The sequence below is a fragment of the Saimiri boliviensis genome, chromosome 5, assembly GCF_048565385.1.
Source record: "Saimiri boliviensis isolate mSaiBol1 chromosome 5, mSaiBol1.pri, whole genome shotgun sequence".
Classification (NCBI taxonomy): Eukaryota; Metazoa; Chordata; class Mammalia; order Primates; family Cebidae; genus Saimiri; species Saimiri boliviensis.
In genome coordinates this window covers 67,293,513-67,311,124 of record NC_133453.1, presented here as the reverse complement: position 1 = coordinate 67,311,124, position 17,612 = coordinate 67,293,513, and the positions used below count along the sequence as shown (strand labels likewise).

At 41.8% G+C, this 17,612-nt stretch overlaps 1 protein-coding gene across 3 annotated transcripts in view; it reads left to right on the top strand.

Moving 5' to 3' along the window:
• Positions 1-17,612, top strand: part of ITGA6 (integrin subunit alpha 6) — an 81,470-nt gene that overhangs the window by 33,758 nt on the left and 30,100 nt on the right. For 2 of the 3 annotated variants that reach the window (XM_003921868.4, XM_003921867.4), the window contains exons 2-8: positions 6,020-6,144; positions 7,964-8,043; positions 9,607-9,862; positions 11,842-11,973; positions 15,712-15,922; positions 16,572-16,765; positions 16,907-16,995. In XM_003921868.4, coding sequence (XP_003921917.1) covers positions 6,020-6,144; positions 7,964-8,043; positions 9,607-9,862; positions 11,842-11,973; positions 15,712-15,922; positions 16,572-16,765; positions 16,907-16,995 — 1,087 coding nt within the window. Of the gene's footprint in view, positions 1-6,019; positions 6,145-7,963; positions 8,044-9,606; positions 9,863-11,841; positions 11,974-14,436; positions 14,554-15,711; positions 15,923-16,571; positions 16,766-16,906; positions 16,996-17,612 lie in introns of all 3 variants that reach the window. The other variant, XM_074399464.1, reaches the window with a different exon arrangement.

Genomic DNA, 17,612 nt, shown 5'->3' with positions numbered 1-17,612 from the left:
GATCCCATATCAAAGCCAGTCACCACACTATAGCTGTGAAGGATTTTTCTAGCACGATCCTGTGTAGTGGGCCTGGCAGAGCATCAGGTCTGTGTCACAGCAGAAGGTTCCAGGGGCTCTGAGAAGGGAATGTGAGCAAAGATGAGTTCCTGATTTAACGCAGGGTATGCTTGGCAGCTCAGAGAAGACTGAAGCTTGGATAAAGGTGAGCAACGTAAGAAAAAAGAAAGGCAATGAGCAAAGCCAAGGAAAGCAAGAGTCACGGCCCAGATGTGAAGTACACAAAGCAACTGATAGAACGTAAGAGCAGCCAGCCAGTTTTCTTGAGGCCAAGGGCTTCTGATATGGCTACCAGATAGAAAAAGAAAAATCAAAATACAGTATGGTTCAGAACTGAATAATATTTATTTGGCTATGTAAAAGAAGAGATGACTGAATTGGGGTTAAAAGGCACAATGTAAGTGCTAATAGGTCCTGTGAGTGTGAAGGTGTAGCTGGCAGACGGCAGGATGTGGAGCAACTAGGAGGAAGAATCCAAGTGCCGATAGCTTTGTCTCACTAACTAGGGAATCAAAATTTTCGTCAAAAGTTGAAGGGAAAATAGATTTAAATATATAAAACTCAAGAGTAGCAAACAGAGGCGCTAAATCTAGCTATTAAACATCAGATGGGAAGTGGCAAGCAGTTTGCTCTTTCCCTTTTCATATTATGGGGCCAACAGTTATTGCCTAAGGCTGATAAATCAATTAATACGTCTATAATCGGAATTATGGGGAAGTAAATCCAGAATGAAAAGTAAGAGGTTTGTCCAGGGTGTGGGGCTTGGGATGAGTTTGGAATCTGTTGCTTTCTACCATTAAGTTCTTTATTTTTCATTTCCTATCATTTGTACTTGTTACTTTAACAAAAATTAAATACTGAGTTTGAAAATGGGTTAAATGTAGAGGTGTCACAACTGCCCTAGCAATGCTACTTTCCAACTTTTTAGGTCTTAATTTGGACAAACGAAGAAGGCTGTGTTTTAAATTAGGCAACAATAGTGTTCTTGTTCTAATGGTACGGTATTCCATGTTTCCTGGGCCCAGCTTGCATAGCTAGGGGCAGAATCTTTAATCCTTGAGGAAATGAATTATTGCCAAAGACAGTGGGGCAAAGCTGCTATTGTCCTTAGAGTTTTAAAAGTGTCCCAGTGTTTAGAACTTTTGATTTGAAGTATTTGTGCAAAAGTATACCAGCTCTCTGAGGGAGAACTTGAATATGTGAAAGGAGAGTATAGCTTACTTGAAGAATCTTGAAATGACCTCGTGGTCATAGCATGATAGTGAGTCCTGAGTCTTTGTGCCCAGAACTCTGATTAGACTCTGAAGACTTGAATTTATATCATATCCTCAGTTACTATTATGTTTATATCATTAGACTTTTATATTGCGTTTTAGTATTTCAGTGTTTATTTCTTACCTTTAAAGATGATACATTGTGGTTTCGAGTTTTGTCTTGTCTTTTAAATGTGGGTTTCTGATATGTTGAAATCCCAAGGCAGTTTTTATTTCAGTGCAGCTTTAAAATTCAGTGGAGGTCATTGCCCACTGGCCAGTTTTGAAATGATCTTAGTTCACACCCAGATTCTTGCCCTTTGTTTAGTTTGTCTTGCCTTGACCTGATGTGGGAACAGATCTCTTAGGCTCTGCTCTGTTAATTTCCACTGCTTCCCTACAAAGGTTCTAACTCATATCCATTGGTTCCTGTCACTCTGAAGGTCGAGTTGTTACCATAGCTCTTACTTCCTTCATGCGTACAGGGCTGCTCAGTGATGAATGCTGTCGCTGCGCTTCTCCTAAGACTTGCTGTGAGCGTCCTGGTGGTGGCCAGAGAGTACCTGGTTTTCATACTGAACCACCTGGGTGGCCTGGGCCCAGTTTTTGGCATTTAAGGGCCTTGGAGGGAAAGGGAAGAAAGCTGGCATTTGAGCATAAACTGGATTTTGGTGTGGGCTGAGGGTCTTCCTAGGTGTACACTGTTCCTCCTGGACCTGTACCCACTCTGCCAGCTCAGGAGCCAACCATGTCCTGAACAGCTTAGACCAGCACCCAGACCCGAAATGACTTCGATTAGGAAGTAGTTGGGTTGTTCTGTGCTGTCATTGTTGGGACGCAGCTCTATTTACCGTATTTATTTTTCCTGCTCAGCATAGCCTCAGCTATGACCTCAGCTATGAGGCTGTGACCTCCTCCCTTAAGGCTGGCTCCAGGCAGAATTAAGAGCCTTTGCTTGTTTCCTGAACTGCGGAGGGCAGCTTTACCTTGAGGGTGAAGGCTCCTCCAGTTGCTCAGTGTGGTTGGGGTTACTGTGTTCTCTCGTCAAGGTCAGCTTTATCTTACCTTTCAATGCTGCGTTCTGTCACCTTAGTGGGTCCCAGGGGATGGGGTGCAGCTGGAGCAGGGGCGCCCTCTGCTGCTCGGTGTACACTCTTCCTCCTGTGGCCGCCCAGGGGATTTGCGAGGGGCAGTGGGACACCTCTGTCTCCTCCATCCCCTGTGGAGTCACCCGAGGTGAAGGAAGGACGGTGCCAGGACCACGTGCAGGCAGAGTCCGCCCAGAGGCAGTGCAACAGCTAGCGTTATTTTCCGTGGGTTTCTCTTGTTGCGTGCAGGTCTCTTCTCGAATCTGTTGTCCTTTTCCCCAAACCACACTGCTGCCTCCATCCTTCTGTGTGGTCTGCTGTCAGCTGAGCAGCTACCGCATGTAAGACACCAGGACCTCGTCTGCAAGAGCTTGGTGTTGACATTTGTGAAATTTTGTCACCACAGCCCCTGTAACCAGCCAACAAGTTCGCGTTAAATGCCTGTTCTTCGTCCCACACGTACTAGTTACTGAGAGTAGAGAACACGTGCCAGATAGAGGTACCAAGGAGAAGAGAGGCTAGGGGAAGCCAACCCACTCTGAGGGACTGGGCATGAAAATAGGACAACTTTCACAGCTTTTAAAACCACGGGCCACCCAAAAGCAGCTGTACCCTACAGGGCATGGCAGGCTGTAGAAGCCCGGGGCTAAGATGGTCTCTGACCCTTCGTCCATTAGCGCTGCTGACCAGGCTGCCGACCCTCCACCCCATCTTGTCACCCCACCAACTCCCTCTTCTCCATTTCCTCTTGCAGCCTTTGCATGTGCTGTGTTCCTTACCTGGCCACCTGCAGTCCCGATGTCATCTCTTAGTGACACCCTCCCTTCCTCTCCAGCAGGTGCTGGCGCCCACAGCACTCTGTTCCATCCTCTCACTGCCTCTAGCTCCCTGTGGTTTCATGACCTCATGACCTGTTCACGGATCAGGCTTCCCCAGGCCAGAGATTGAGAAGTGGAGGCAATTCCTTATTTAACCTAGGAGGCTCTTGATGAGTATTTGTTGAATGAATACATGAAAGAATGGGAGAAAGGGGTAAACAGGAAATAAGCCCCGTGCCTGCCTTAGATAACTTAGTAGCCACCTTGGGTGTGGGTGAGAAGAGGAAGTGGTTAGAGAAGACACACAGTTATGACATTGACACTCCCATGCTGCTTTTTCTAGGCTTCTCTGCAGGTGGCTACCTTTACAGGAAATCTCTTCCCCAGTCTTCACTCCACCCAGCTGCAATCATGCTTTGATTCTTCCTTGCATCTACGCGTCTGTGTTACCTTAATTTTATCAGCATACAGAACAGTTTTGGTTGTGATGTTTTATTTGTGTAAGTTTTGCCCTTTCAACTAGGTTGTAAACTTGAATTCCTGGGTTTTGCTTCCTAAGCAGCGTTGAAAAGGAACGGAGACAACACTGTACCAAGATAATCTTTGTCGTGGCCGCTCCTCGGGGCCTCTGTTTCTTTGTCTATAAAACTGGAGGCTGGACTCTCTCTCAGGGGTTTCCAGAGGGAACGTCCTGGGGTTCTGTGCCTCTGGTCCTGGCACCCCACTTATCTCGTCCAGTGCCCACCCTGTGACTCCACCTCTGACTTCCGCCAAGCACAGTAACAGAACATGTTCACCTCACAGTCGAGGCTGGGTCACCTTCCAGGTACTTGTTTATTGGCATTCCTGGGATCCAGGGCTATCACTGGAATAGGTGTAGGGCAGACTCATGGGGAGCCCTGTGGCTCCCGGCCTTGACTCTGTCCTCTGTTGAGAAGGTTCAGGCACCAAGGACACTGCGCCGGTTCCTAATTGAAGTCTGTGTGTCAGTTCTGTACCTTGGTATGTGCTGTTTTGTTTCTTCAAATGTAGGGGGGTTTGGAGGTGGAGGCTGTGACTGTCCAGGGAGCTGGGAGGAAGGACAGTGCTGGGGCCATGCGTTCCTCCATGAGCCGCCCCTCCTTCTCTATCTGGGCATCGTCTGGCCCCCTTCCCTGCGTTTGAGGTGCGTTTGCTTCCCGCTGCACCTGCTGCATGGTATTTGTTTAAAAAAATCTGTTGAATCCTTCATTGGACTGATTCCTTTATTGGGACCCAATAGGCATGAAGGTAATAGAGACTATTTGGTTTGTATTTTCATTTGTTTTGCTTTTGCCTCGGAGATTTGTGGGGTTCTTGATGGCCAGGACTGACTTTGTTTTCTGTTGTAAGAGTTTGTTGTTTGTGTAGGTTTGTGTTCCTAGACCTTTTCCTTAGCGCCAACCGTGTTTCCAAAACTCTGAGCTGCTGGTTTCTCTCTGTCCAGTCAGGTGTGTGTTTTTTGTCTTTGCTTCTTGTCCTAGTTGTTCCATGAGTCAGCCAGACCCCAAAGATTGTAAACTTGATGGTGAGGAAAGGTGTTAGCAAGAGGGACCTAGCAACAAGGTTGTTGGATCTCCAAAGTGCCTGTCCAGCTGTGAGATGGTGGAATTTCAAGGTCTGTGGCTTTGGACAGGGGCCTCCTTATACGAGATGAGAACGCTGGGTTGGGGAGAAGAAGGAATATTACAGTGCCTCGTATATAAGTGGAGCTACACCAGGGATCCCTGAATCCTTTGTGGGAGACTGGATGAGAGAGGACGAACAGTTCTAATGTGACAAAAGTGCAAGGAAGGAAGAACTGACTTGGAAAAACAAACATCAAGAAGTACACCTCAAATATATCTAGTTTTTTTGTTTTTTGTTTTTTGTTTTTTTGAGATGGAGTCTCGCTCTGTTGCCCTGGCTGGAGTACAGTGGTGCGATCTCGCCTCACTGCAACCTCTGCCTCCCGGGTTCAAGTGATTCTCCTGCCTCAGCCTCTCTAGTAGTGGAATTACAGGCACTTGCCACCACACCCTGCTAATTTTTTGTATTTTTAGTAGAGACAGGGTTTCACCATGTTAGCCAGGATGGTCTCGATCCCCTGACCTCAAGATCCACCTGCCCCAGCCTCCCAAAGTGCTAGGATTACAGCTGTGAGCCACCACGCCCCGCATAGATCTGCTTTTTATTTGTTCATTCTACCCTAATAAAACTGGGGGGAAAAAAGGAAAGAGACCAAAGCTGCAAGAGAATAATTCAGTTGAGTTGTATCTTAAGGTTAGGTTCTAAATCAGTATATAAACTGAAAATCTAAGATCTAGTGAGAAATACCCTTGAAAACTACCTCAGGAAGGCACAGTGTTAGGAACTGACACATTGCTGCTTATTAGTGTGGCCATTTTTTCCTTCCACTCTTACAAGTCTTTGGTTTTTTTCTCTTGAGTTTCCTGTGATATCCCTGGCATCACAGGGGTTTAGGGGTTGTGTCCCATGAAGAGGGTGTCTTTTAGACACCAGATCACACTAGGCCAGAAATGCTGATACTATGAGAGACAGGCATATTTTCCTTGTTTCACTCTCCCCCCTTTTGCTTCCAGTGTGCAGCTGTGTTTGTGCGTTTTACGTGAACCAGACATAGTAGGACTCTACCTTTGTTCTCACTCACTGCCTAAGCTGTCAAAGTATTTATTAGTGGACTCCTAGACAAAGAATAATCCCACTATATCCTGGTTCTGACTGATTTAAATGTTAAATGTATATTAAATTCAAATCTCCAAATTGTTTGTTTCGTCAACAGATTGCTCGTGGGGGCCCCGCGGGCAGAAGCGCTTCCGCAGCAGAGAGCCAACAGAACTGGGGGCCTGTACAGCTGCGACATTACTGCCCGGGGGCCATGCACGCGGATCGAATTCGACAACGATGGTTCGTTCCTTTCCCTCACTCCATGTTCACTCAGGCAGCTTGCCTGTACTGTTTCCATGGGGAAGGAGAGTGGGGACAAACATGCATTCTTGTAGAGTGGACTTCCTTGAATTGCATCAGACTCGACTGCTTTGTTTTTTGCCCTGAAAATACTTTACCTTCTAAATCACACTCGGATGCAGCCTGTTTTGCGGCTCCTCCTAACGCTGGTTTCTAAACCGATATGGTGTAGGGATGTTGCCACCTAGTGATGTGTTGAGGTTCTGCAAGAGATTGTGGAAAAACTGATTTCATAACAATGAAGAGAATGAATGTGTGTCTTGTATTCAGCAGCCAAAAGTTCTCATGTGCTGTTAAAATATTTGGGAGAAAGACAGTTTTAACTATCGGACTCCTTTGGAATGAGAGCTGGCTAATATGGATAAAGTTTTCCCGACCATCTCAGATAGAGATTTGTTTTTTTAAGGACTCTGGATAGGTGGAAGATACCAGGACGTAGGCATGTTGACATCTGGTGTACCTGGCTTTCTGTAGGATGAGCAGAGCAGTTAGTGTACTGAGAAGCTCTAACCAAACTTCATTTGAAATGCTTGGTCTAAGTAGATCTGCAGATTCACGTTTACATTCTTCTCTTGCTTCTTCATCTTTTAGAAATAACATTTGTTGGCCAGGCACAGTGGCTTGCACCTGTAATCCCAGCACTTTGGGAGGCTGAGTTGGGTAGATCATTTGAGGTCAGGAGCTCAAGACCAGCCTGGCCAACATGGGGGAACCCGTCTCTACTGAAAATACAAAAATTAGCTGGGCGTGATGGTGCATGCCTGTAGTCCCAGCTACTTAGGAGGCTGAGGCAGGAGAATTACTTGAACCTGGGAGGCAGAGGCTGCAGTGAGCCAAAATCATGTCACTGTACCCCAGCCTGGGTGACAGAGCAAGATACCACCTCAAAAAAAGAGAAAAGAAATAACTTTTAAAATTAGAAAATAGTATATTAATTTCAAGAAACTATTAAAATACACAGACCTATGAAGAATAAAAAATAAAATCCACTGGCAATCTCATTATCTAGACTTATTCTTTAACGTTTTGGCATTTTCCCTTGTGCCTAAAGTTGTTTAGTTTCATATTTTTATAATGATTCAAGATTAAAACTTGTGTCTGTATTGCTACTCATTGAGGAATGCAAAAATTTGGATACAGGTCACACAGTGGGTTGAAATCGCTACTGATATGAGCACACGGTGATGTTTGTGGTCTCCCTCTCTCTAACTCTCCTGTTTGGCATCAATACATTGTCAGCTACAAGCTCCTAAAGTAAATCTGAGTCTTTATCTCACATCTCCAGAAAAGAAAAGAACATTTAATGCTGTTATGTAAAAAAAAATTGGGGAGTATATAGATAAGTACCCATTTTTTTTTTGGTTAGTTTGGATGGTAGTTGGCCTTTTGAATACTGGATTTTACATTGTTGCCTTAAGGGATATGTTTTGGAGGCCTCCGTTAGTCTTAGAGTTTGACATACCTTCTGCATTCAGGATCCTGAGTATCGAGAGAGGGCAAAGGGTATTGTTGGACAAAATAGGCAACTACATAGAGCTAAGCATTTTATGTTTCAAATTTTATGACAGATTCTTACCAAAAAAACCACTTCTCTGTTTCCTTGAGATGACAAGTAGTTTTTCTGGATTGAGTAACTGAATTTACCGGGTAGCTAGACTCAGAGTCAAGGCCATTTGGAAACAGTTGCTCGTATTTTTGTTCAGTGATGGTTTCTAGCACCTGCAGTCACTTGGAAAGCTAACTGTGCTCCTTTCTACAGCTGACCCCACATCAGAAAGCAAGGAAGATCAGTGGATGGGGGTCACCGTCCAGAGCCAAGGTCCAGGGGGCAAGGTTGTGGTAAGTATAGAGACGCATGTTTATCCTACACTGTTGGACTGCTAGTTATGTGCCAGCACCAGGCTTATAGCAGGGCACAATGCAGGGAGTGAACTTACTGCTTTAAAGCAGGAATGGATATCAAGAAGAAATTGGGCTAGACGCCGTGGCTCACACCTGTAATCCCAGCACTTTGAGAGACTGAGGTGGGCAGATCACCTGAGGTCAGGAGTTTAAGACCAGTCCCACCAATATGATAAAACCCCATCCCTACTAAAGATACAAAAATTAGCCGGGTGTGGTAGCATGCACCTATAATCCTAGCTACTCAGGAGGCTGACACAGAAGAATCGCTTCAACCCCAGGAGGTGGAGGTTGCAGTGAGCTGAGATCATGCCATTGTACTCTAGCCTGGGCAACAAGAGCAAAACTCTGTCTCAAAAAAACAAAAAAGAAGAAGAAATCAAAGCCTATTTCTCCTGTGATCCCCTACATACTCTGAAACAATCATATAACCTGCTTTTCTATAGAACTTTCAGATTTAAATAACTTATTAAAGAACCTTTACTGAATATTCCTAAAATTCTAGATGGTATTAAAAAAAGCAAAACAAAACTAGACATCATTTCTGTCCTTGAAACTTTATGGCTTTATAGATACATTATTAAAAATATGGGCATGGTCTTGGAAAGTAATAACCAGGTAGTTTTAAACTCTTGTTACTTATTCTGAGTGTTTTCAAATAGAAGGGATAGCAACAAAAAGAGGATTTGTTAGGTGGATTGGGCTAGATCGTCTTGGCAATGCATTCTTGATTGGAATATGATGATCTTTTTGTCTCCTTCAAAATCTGTTTACTGTAATGAAATTTACATAGGATTTTGAGGAAAAAAAATTAGTGAACATTGAGTTTTGAGATTTAAGGAATGACATTTATGGAAAATTGATTTGGTATTATATTTTTAGCCTGTGTTTACGTGAAAGGTAGCCATTCATACCCTGTAGAAATTATAGAGATTATTTCTATCTCTTCTTGTAATTCTGCCTTTTAAAAATAAGCATATTTTGAGAAATATCTCAGAGCTCAGGGTGTAAGTTAGGACTGATTACAAGGCAGTAGTGTGGGGAAAAAGGAAATGGCTTTGTTTTAGCTGTGTATGTTTGATCCCTATGATTTCTCCTCTAGAACATAATTACCCACTTTCACACTGATGTGAAGGTTTATACAGCCACTAAAAGCCAATTAGAATTAAGAAAATGAAATACGGTATTTCTCTTTGTTTATATGACAGGTGAATTTACAAATAAATTGCCTATGGATACAGATAGTCATTCAATATTTGGATTGGAGCGTTACTCTGAGTGAGAGTAAGACACACTCTAGTTTCTGTATGTCTTGATAATGGGCTCCTGAGTGCCACTTTGGGGACTTTCTGCTGGTTTGGGATCCAGTCCCAAGATGAGGACATGTTGAATTATCCTCTTTAGAATTAACCTCTATAGTGACAATTTTATCCATTTGTAAATTTTTTAAAAACAAGGCTTATAGACAAGAACGGGCTACTTTCTTCCATCTGTTTGCAGACATGTGCTCACCGATATGAAAAAAGGCAGCATGTTAATACAAAGCAGGAATCCCGAGACATCTTTGGACGGTGTTATGTCCTGAGCCAGAATCTCAGGATTGAAGACGATATGGATGGGGGAGATTGGAGCTTTTGTGATGGGCGATTGAGAGGCCATGAGAAATTTGGCTCTTGCCAGCAAGGTGTAGCCGCTACTTTTACTAAAGACTTTCATTACATTGTATTTGGAGCCCCGGGTACTTACAATTGGAAAGGTATGACCTTTGTATTTATAGAAATAGAGATCAGAATGTCTACATAATTTCTGTAATATGATTTATGACCATAATTTAGTACATTTTGAGCTAAAATGTGTTAGAAGACATTTGTATATTATAAAAGTTGGGTTGGTTGTTAAAAATCTCTAAATGATGTGATTTTTAAAAGTCGGTCATAGTGGAATATATATTTTAGCTTTGACATTCTTTTCCCCTCTACCAATACTTTAATACTGGGAGTTAACTTTTTATAGTAGGAATATAATAATTAACATTAGTAGTTTTTACTATTTTATATTTGTCTGGCTCCTGAAGCTAAAAGTGTTCATTTTAAGTTAGGGATCTGAAAACTTAGGAGGATTAAGTAATGGTATATACAAATAAGAGCATGTCAGCACGGACATTAATAATAGTGTATTAATATGGACATTTCTCTCTGTATATGTTATTCTCAAAGGCCATGATTTGCTAATAATTCAGTAAAGTTAGGGCAGATTACAGACAAATTTGGGAATTTTGAGGTATAACTTCAGACATGTGAGGAAAAGTTGTTTAATTATTGTGATGTGAGTGAATGGAGACATGGAGAGGTAAAGAGGAAAATGGCCCATGTATTTTGACTGTGTGAACCTGATCACTTCCTGCTAAACAATTTAACTTCTGACGAAACTAAGCATGTATAGAAGATGCTGTATCATAAAGTTGATTAACCTAACTCTCATCCATGATGAAGAGAACTGCATTTGATTTGGAAATAAGCCATTTTTGAGAAATCTATTAATATAAGTCATATAACACTTGCACTCATCAGGGAAAACCTGGGAAAATGTTCCCTTTTCCATTCAAAAGTCTGTTTAAATTCTGGTTAGAAATGATTCTTGAACACCTTTCTCTGTGTGCAATCTTCAAGGGTAATTTCCTTTGCCTTCCACCTCCACCCCAACAGAAGCTTCATGTACAGTATTTCCCAGGTTATTTTGACCTAATTGAAATAACATGTTGAATTTAGAATAGTTTTATTTTAGCACTAATAGATGCCACATACAGTAAAACAAAACAACAAAAACATCCACCAATTATGTATATTTTAATTCATGGAAAATAATGGCTTACCTGCTTTGTAAACCCTCACCAAAAATGTTGCCATTTAAAGTCATATAGTGATTTAGGCTTACTATGTGAAACCTTATCTTTTAAATTATTAATTGTAAGAATTTTTTTTTTTTTTTTTTTTTTTTTTTTTGAGATGAAGTTTCTCTTGTTGCCCAGGCTGGAGTGCAATGGCGTGATCTTGGCTTATTGCAACCTCCGCCTCCTGAGTTCAAGGGAGTCTCCTGTCTCTGCCTCCCAAGTAGCTGGGATTACAGGTGCTTGTCACCACACCCAGCTAATTTTTTTGTATTTTTACTATAGACGAGGTTTCACCATGTTGGCCAGGCTGTCTAGAACTCTTGATCTCAGGTGATCTACCCGCTTTGGCCTCCCACAATGGTGGGATTACAGGTGTGAGCCACTGTACCTGGCCAAGATTTTTAAAAACATGAAATCTTGGTTAAAGTGATCTAAAGAAAAGATCAATATGCCTCACTTTTACACTACAGAAGAGAAGACAAATTGAGGTGGGATTACAAAGAATGCAAAATATCATACATATCAAGTTCATGTCATTTAAAAATTAGTTATCTGTAGATTTTGTTAACTAAGCAAACCTTCCATTTTTCATCTAGTTTCATGGCTTTATAAAGATAGTTCATGAAAATGCATGGGGCATTTTTTAATGACTTGAATTTCTTTCCCATAAAAATTTACACAAACTTATTTAACAACCATAAAAGTCATCTCTGTCCTTCCCTTTTTTTCCTTCAAATTTTTCTTCCTGTAATTAGTGATAGCATGGGGGATGTTTATTAGGAACCATTTATTTTCTTTTGTTTCATCTTCATTTTTTTGTTGTTTTTACCATTTCATTCCTTTAGGGATTGTTCGTGTAGAGCAAAAGAATAACACTTTTTTTGACATGAACATCTTTGAAGATGGGCCTTATGAAGTTGGTGGAGAGACTGAACATGATGAAAGTCTCGTTCCTGTTCCTGCTAACAGTTACTTAGGTAGGAGCAGGCACAGATGGCTGCCTTTGCCCACCTTCTCAGATACCTTGTGTGAAACTTCCTCACGGGGCCTACGGCCTCTGGACTTCTAGGCTGAGAAGGGCCAGGTGGGGCCGGGACCTGTGGCCACTTTTGCTGGAACTTGATAAGCTTGGTGATCTAGAGGCCTTACCTGACTGATGTCTGGGATCCTTTCCTTCTGACCGGGGCTCCCTAAAGAGGGGAAGAAACCTGTTATCACCTAAAATCGTCCATTCTCCCTCCTGCTTGGAAGTCTATCTCTTGAGCTAATGGAGGCCTCTGTAACCTGAAACAGGCCATTCATGCAGCCATGAAAATGTGCATGGGTGTTCACCGTAAGCCAAGCTCTCTTTGTTCAGTGCCTCTTTCCAGAGATACTCTTAAGAGCTGCATTTAATAAAGTTATTCTTAAGTGGCAGGTCAAGACCTCCAGGTCCTCCCTCTGTGACTGTGGTTCTCCAAGGATTGGCCCTGCTTCTGAATCGGGACCCCCCATGTCACAGGGGCCCGCAGATGGCATGAGAGCTTCCCGGCGGAGGTTGAGCGGGACTGCTAAAGCAGCTTTCAGGACACCCAGACTGTGTCTAACGGCCAATTCCTTAACTCCTAAGGCTTGTTTGCATGACTAATGGGTGTCCTAAGTTATTCATGCACATTATGGTAATTATACAAAGGCTTTTAAAAGCTTTAATTCTTGGTATGAGTTGACATAAAGAGTAATTACTGTGCATTTCTTGGAAAAAAATGTAAAAAAACTTCTAAACCTAAAGAGTAACCTGTTTAAAAAAAAAACAAAAAACAAAAAAAAAAAAAACTAGAGAAAAGTACCCAGATGTTAGGATATTACTGGAACAATGCAAGGTAAAAAAGGGAAAAAATGCATATAGATATATGAATAATTTCAAGCAATGTGCTAGTAAATACACAGTAAGAAGTTGTTCAGGCTGGGTCTCTTGGGTCATGCCTGTAATCCCAACATTTTGGGAGGCTGAGGCGGGCTGATTACTTGAAACCAGGAGTTTAAGACCAGCCTGGCCAACGCAGCAAAACCCCTTCTCTTTTCAAAGTGCAAAAATACTAGCCAGGCATGGTGGCGCACATCTGTAGTCCCAGCTCCTCAGGAGGCTAAGACACCTTCCCTTTTGAACCTGGGAGATGGAGGTTGTGGTGAACCAAGATCATGCCATTGCACTCAAGCCTCAGCAACAGCGGGAGACTCTGTCTCCAAGAAAAAAAAAAAAGTTGTTGAAATTGTATAAGTATATGTGAACAATACTGTTAATCTTTTTTTTCTGAGATGGAGTTTTGCTCTTGGTGCCCAGGCTGGAGTGTGGTGGCACAATCTCGGCTCACTGCAACCTCCACCTCCTGAGTTCAAGCGACTCTTCTGCCTCAGCCTCCGGAATAGCTGGGACTGTTGGCGTATGTCACCATACGTGGCTAATTTTTGTGTTTTTAGTAGAGACAGGGTTTCACCATATTGGTCAGACTGGTCTTGAATTCCTGACTTTAGGTGATCCACCCACCTCAGCCTCCCAAAGTGCTGGGATTATAGGTGCAAGCTACCGCGCCCAGCCCAAACTTGGATTTTTAAGGTAAAATCCTTTTCAAAATAAATATTATCAATGAACCATTTTATTTGAATCTACTCTAACAGACCACCTCTCTCTTCAAATGTGTTATTTAGAAGGCTGGGCAAGGTGACTCAGGCCTGTAATTCCAACACTTTGGGAGGCCAAGGCAGGAGGATTGCTTGAGCATAGAAGTTCAAGACCAGTCTGGACAATGTAGGAAGACCTCATCTCTTCTAAAACTCAAAAAAATTAGTCAGAGGTGGTGGCATATGCCTGCAGTCCCCGCTACTCAGGAGGCTGAGGTAGGAGAATCACTTGAGCCTGGGAGGTTGAGGCTGCAGTGAGCTGTGCACCACTGCCCTCCAGCCTGGGCGACACAGCAGGACCCTGTCTCAGAATGTTTTATTTAGGGTTTACTTATGATGGAAAGTACTTAATTTTAATTGTACTGGCCAAGAAACCAATACTTTGGTCTTTAAAACAGATGGCTGTGGATTTTATAAACATACTTGCTGTCAGAACATATGAAAATATGAAGCATTTTTTCTCAAACACATTTGCCACTTTTAGAATGGATTTCCTCAAAAGTGAATGAGAAAGAAATCAAATTTGTATTGTTACATTTGGCTGGTCTGTGCTGTGTGTGAATTTGTCATTTCAAAAGGTCTGTGCTGTGTGTGAATTTGTCATTTCAAAAGGTCAGGGGGAATAAAACGATCTACTTGAGGTTTTGGAAGCTGGCAGTGAGAGCAGCTTGCAGGATGCATTGGTGGCTTCCTCATCCAACGAGAACAGCAGTGGCTGTCCTGCCTCTTACCAAGCATAATTACTTTTTCTTCAATTTCTTCCATCCCATGCATGTGTACAGGCCTGCTGTTTTTGACCAGCGTTTCCTATACAGATCCTGATCAGTTTGTTTATAAAACACGGCCTCCCCGGGAGCAGCCTGACACATTCCCTGACGTGATGATGAATAGCTACCTAGGTTTGTGACCTCTGCGATGACAAATAAATTGTCTTGGTTGTGGTCATTAAAATTTTTTTTTTTTTGATCCATACAGAGCATACATCTTTTTATGTCCTATTTTGTTTCAGTTGAAGCACACACAAAAAGCATGCCATGGTTGGGGCTGTGTGGCCAGATGGTTGTAAGAGCTGGATTCCATATTGCCGTCTCTAATCTGGTGGCTCATGTTTTTCAATTCACTTCACAATTTGAGAACTGCAATGGTAGTGGTGAAGCTTTTCATAAGTAAAACCCAATAAAAGGGGTGAGCTTATATTATTCTGTATCTGCCTCATCTTTCTATAGAAAGATGTACTTAATTTGAATGGTTTTGATGTGGGTGTTTATATTTGCTTTTCACCAGATCTCAATTATTTGTGATCTGACATCCTACCTCATGCTTTATAATGGGGTGTCCTAATGTTTTCTGCCCTCGGGACAAGTATGTAATTGCTACCAATGACAACTTCCTCACCTCTGTTGTTTATACTAGGTTCTCAAATACCATGTATCATCAGCCATTGTTTTGTCTGCATGTTTGTGTCTGAGAACCAAGTTGGTCCAAAACAATGAAATGCTATCTATGGTGTGTTAATGATGTTAGCATTTGTTTTTGTCTGATTACCAAGGAGATGGATGCCTCTTACCAAGCTTATTACTTTTTCTTCAATTTAATTCCTATAAAAATACTGGTCAATTAAATTACAGCAGAACCCTATAACATGCACTGAGTTATGCTACAAGTCAGGTTATATTCTCTGTGTGTATGATGTAACATAACTCAATTATTCCTAGATAATTCAGCACTAGCTTGATCTCCTTTTGCCACAGTTTCAATATTAAAATAGGGGGCAAATTGCTTCTTAAAATGTATGAATACTTCAAAATTCAAGTTATACATAGGTGCTTTTCATGAAGTCTTAATATCCATAGAAAGCAGTACATTAGCTAGCCCCAGGACTTTGTCCTTGTGTCGGATCTGAACTCTGCCACTCATATTATGGAGGTATAGCCGGTGGGAAGGTCAGGAGGAAAGAGGAAGGGAAGCCAGAGGAGGAGATAATGATCAAGTTACCAGTGTCACAGGCTGAAAATATATGGATTGATGTGAGCGGCTATATATATTTTGTTTTCTAGGCTTTTCTTTGGACTCAGGGAAAGGTATTGTTTCTAAAGATGAGATCACTTTTGTATCTGGTGCTCCAAGAGCCAATCACAGTGGAGCTGTGGTTTTGCTAAAGAGAGACATGAAGTCTGCACATCTCCTTCCTGAGCACATATTCGATGGAGAAGGTCTGGCCTCTTCATTTGGCTATGATGTGGCGGTGGTGGACCTCAACAAGGATGGGTGAGAATGCCTCAGGTTATTTTATGCTGCAAATCATTGCTGCTTTGACTAGCTTCTGTAGGCCATGAGACGAGCCATCCTTTCAGGTTAGTTGATGTCAAGAATATTTTTGCTGCCACATTTTTACCAACCCATCTTTATCGTTCATATGATGGCAGCAAACAGATACTCATATCCTCCCAAGGGTATAGGATTATATTTTTGATTTTCAGTTTTTACTTGTATCTTGGGATCAAGGGTCCATGAAGAATTAAAATTTGAAAAAAGTCAACTCAGAAAACAACACCTGCATGATTCTGTTCTGTGGTTTCTTATGGGGCTGATGGAGCATTAGCTCCTGTTGAAAATAGGAATTGGTGGTAAAGTCTAAAACAGATCTGTGGTTGTTGGTGCTGGTTAGGGTAGGGTAGAATAGTGACGTCTTAACTGGGAGTCCTGCTGCACTGTGGAACTGGCTTTGAGTTCTTACCCTTAGTATTTTTCTTGGGGCATTGATTACAGGCTACCTTGGCTTTTTAAAAATGGTACAATTGAGTCATAAATTCTGGCGTTGAGGGCCTTTCTTTCTCTTTGTAGCCTTAGTACCTAGACTTCTGTTGCTGGCATTTTAGCTGATGGTTCACAGCTCTTTCCCTCATTATGTTTTTAGGTGGCAAGATATAGTCATTGGAGCCCCACAGTATTTTGATAGAGATGGAGAAGTTGGGGGTGCAGTGTATGTCTACATGAACCAGCAAGGCAGATGGAATAACGTGAAGCCAATTCGTCTGAACGGAACCAAAGATTCTATGTTTGGCATTGCAGTAAAAAATATTGGAGATATTAATCAAGATGGCTACCCAGGTAGATAATAGATTGTGAAATGGCTATGATATATAGATAGATTATTTGGTTGTTTAAATAATAGTGCTTATGTCGTCTTACTTTAAAACATTGTACTGGAGTGTTTCTAAAACGTTTGTTAAAAAGTGATGTTGTCAACAGATATTGCCGTTGGAGCTCCCTATGATGACATGGGAAAGGTTTTTATCTATCATGGATCTGCAAATGGAATAAATACCAAACCAACACAGGTAACCACATAATCTGGATTTCTACAGCTAGAGTCTCAGCTTTTTGCCTTATAATAGGATATTTAAGTTTAAGTGACTTACAAGTCCATAGTAATATGGATTTTTTTTTTAATGTTTTAATAGAAGATACCTTCAGAATAAATATATAAATGCAATGACTTACTTGTTCTGATTGTAAAATTTCTCAGATAGGAATCAAAATAATCCAAAGCTAAGGAATGTTGTTCTATCCTGATGGTATAAAGAGAGGAAATGTGATATATTCCCTTTAGTAGCATACTAAATAGAGATGAAATTGGGCGAACAAAACAGATTACTGTAATTACGTGGAGAATTTAGACACCAAAAATTAAACATTTCTTTTCAGAAAAATAAGACTTGTAGGGAATATAGGGAGGTTTGGTTTGAAATGGCCTGACCGACTTAATATAGGAAACAAGCTCATCAGAAATGGGCTCTTTTATGCTTTGAGATGCTATGTAAATCAGATGACTTTTATGAAACGAAATGTATAAAGTGTTAGATCAGGCGTCCCCAAACTTTTTACACAGGGGGCCAGTTCACTGTCCCTCAGACCGTTGGCGGGCCGCCACATACTGTGCTCCTTTCACTGACCA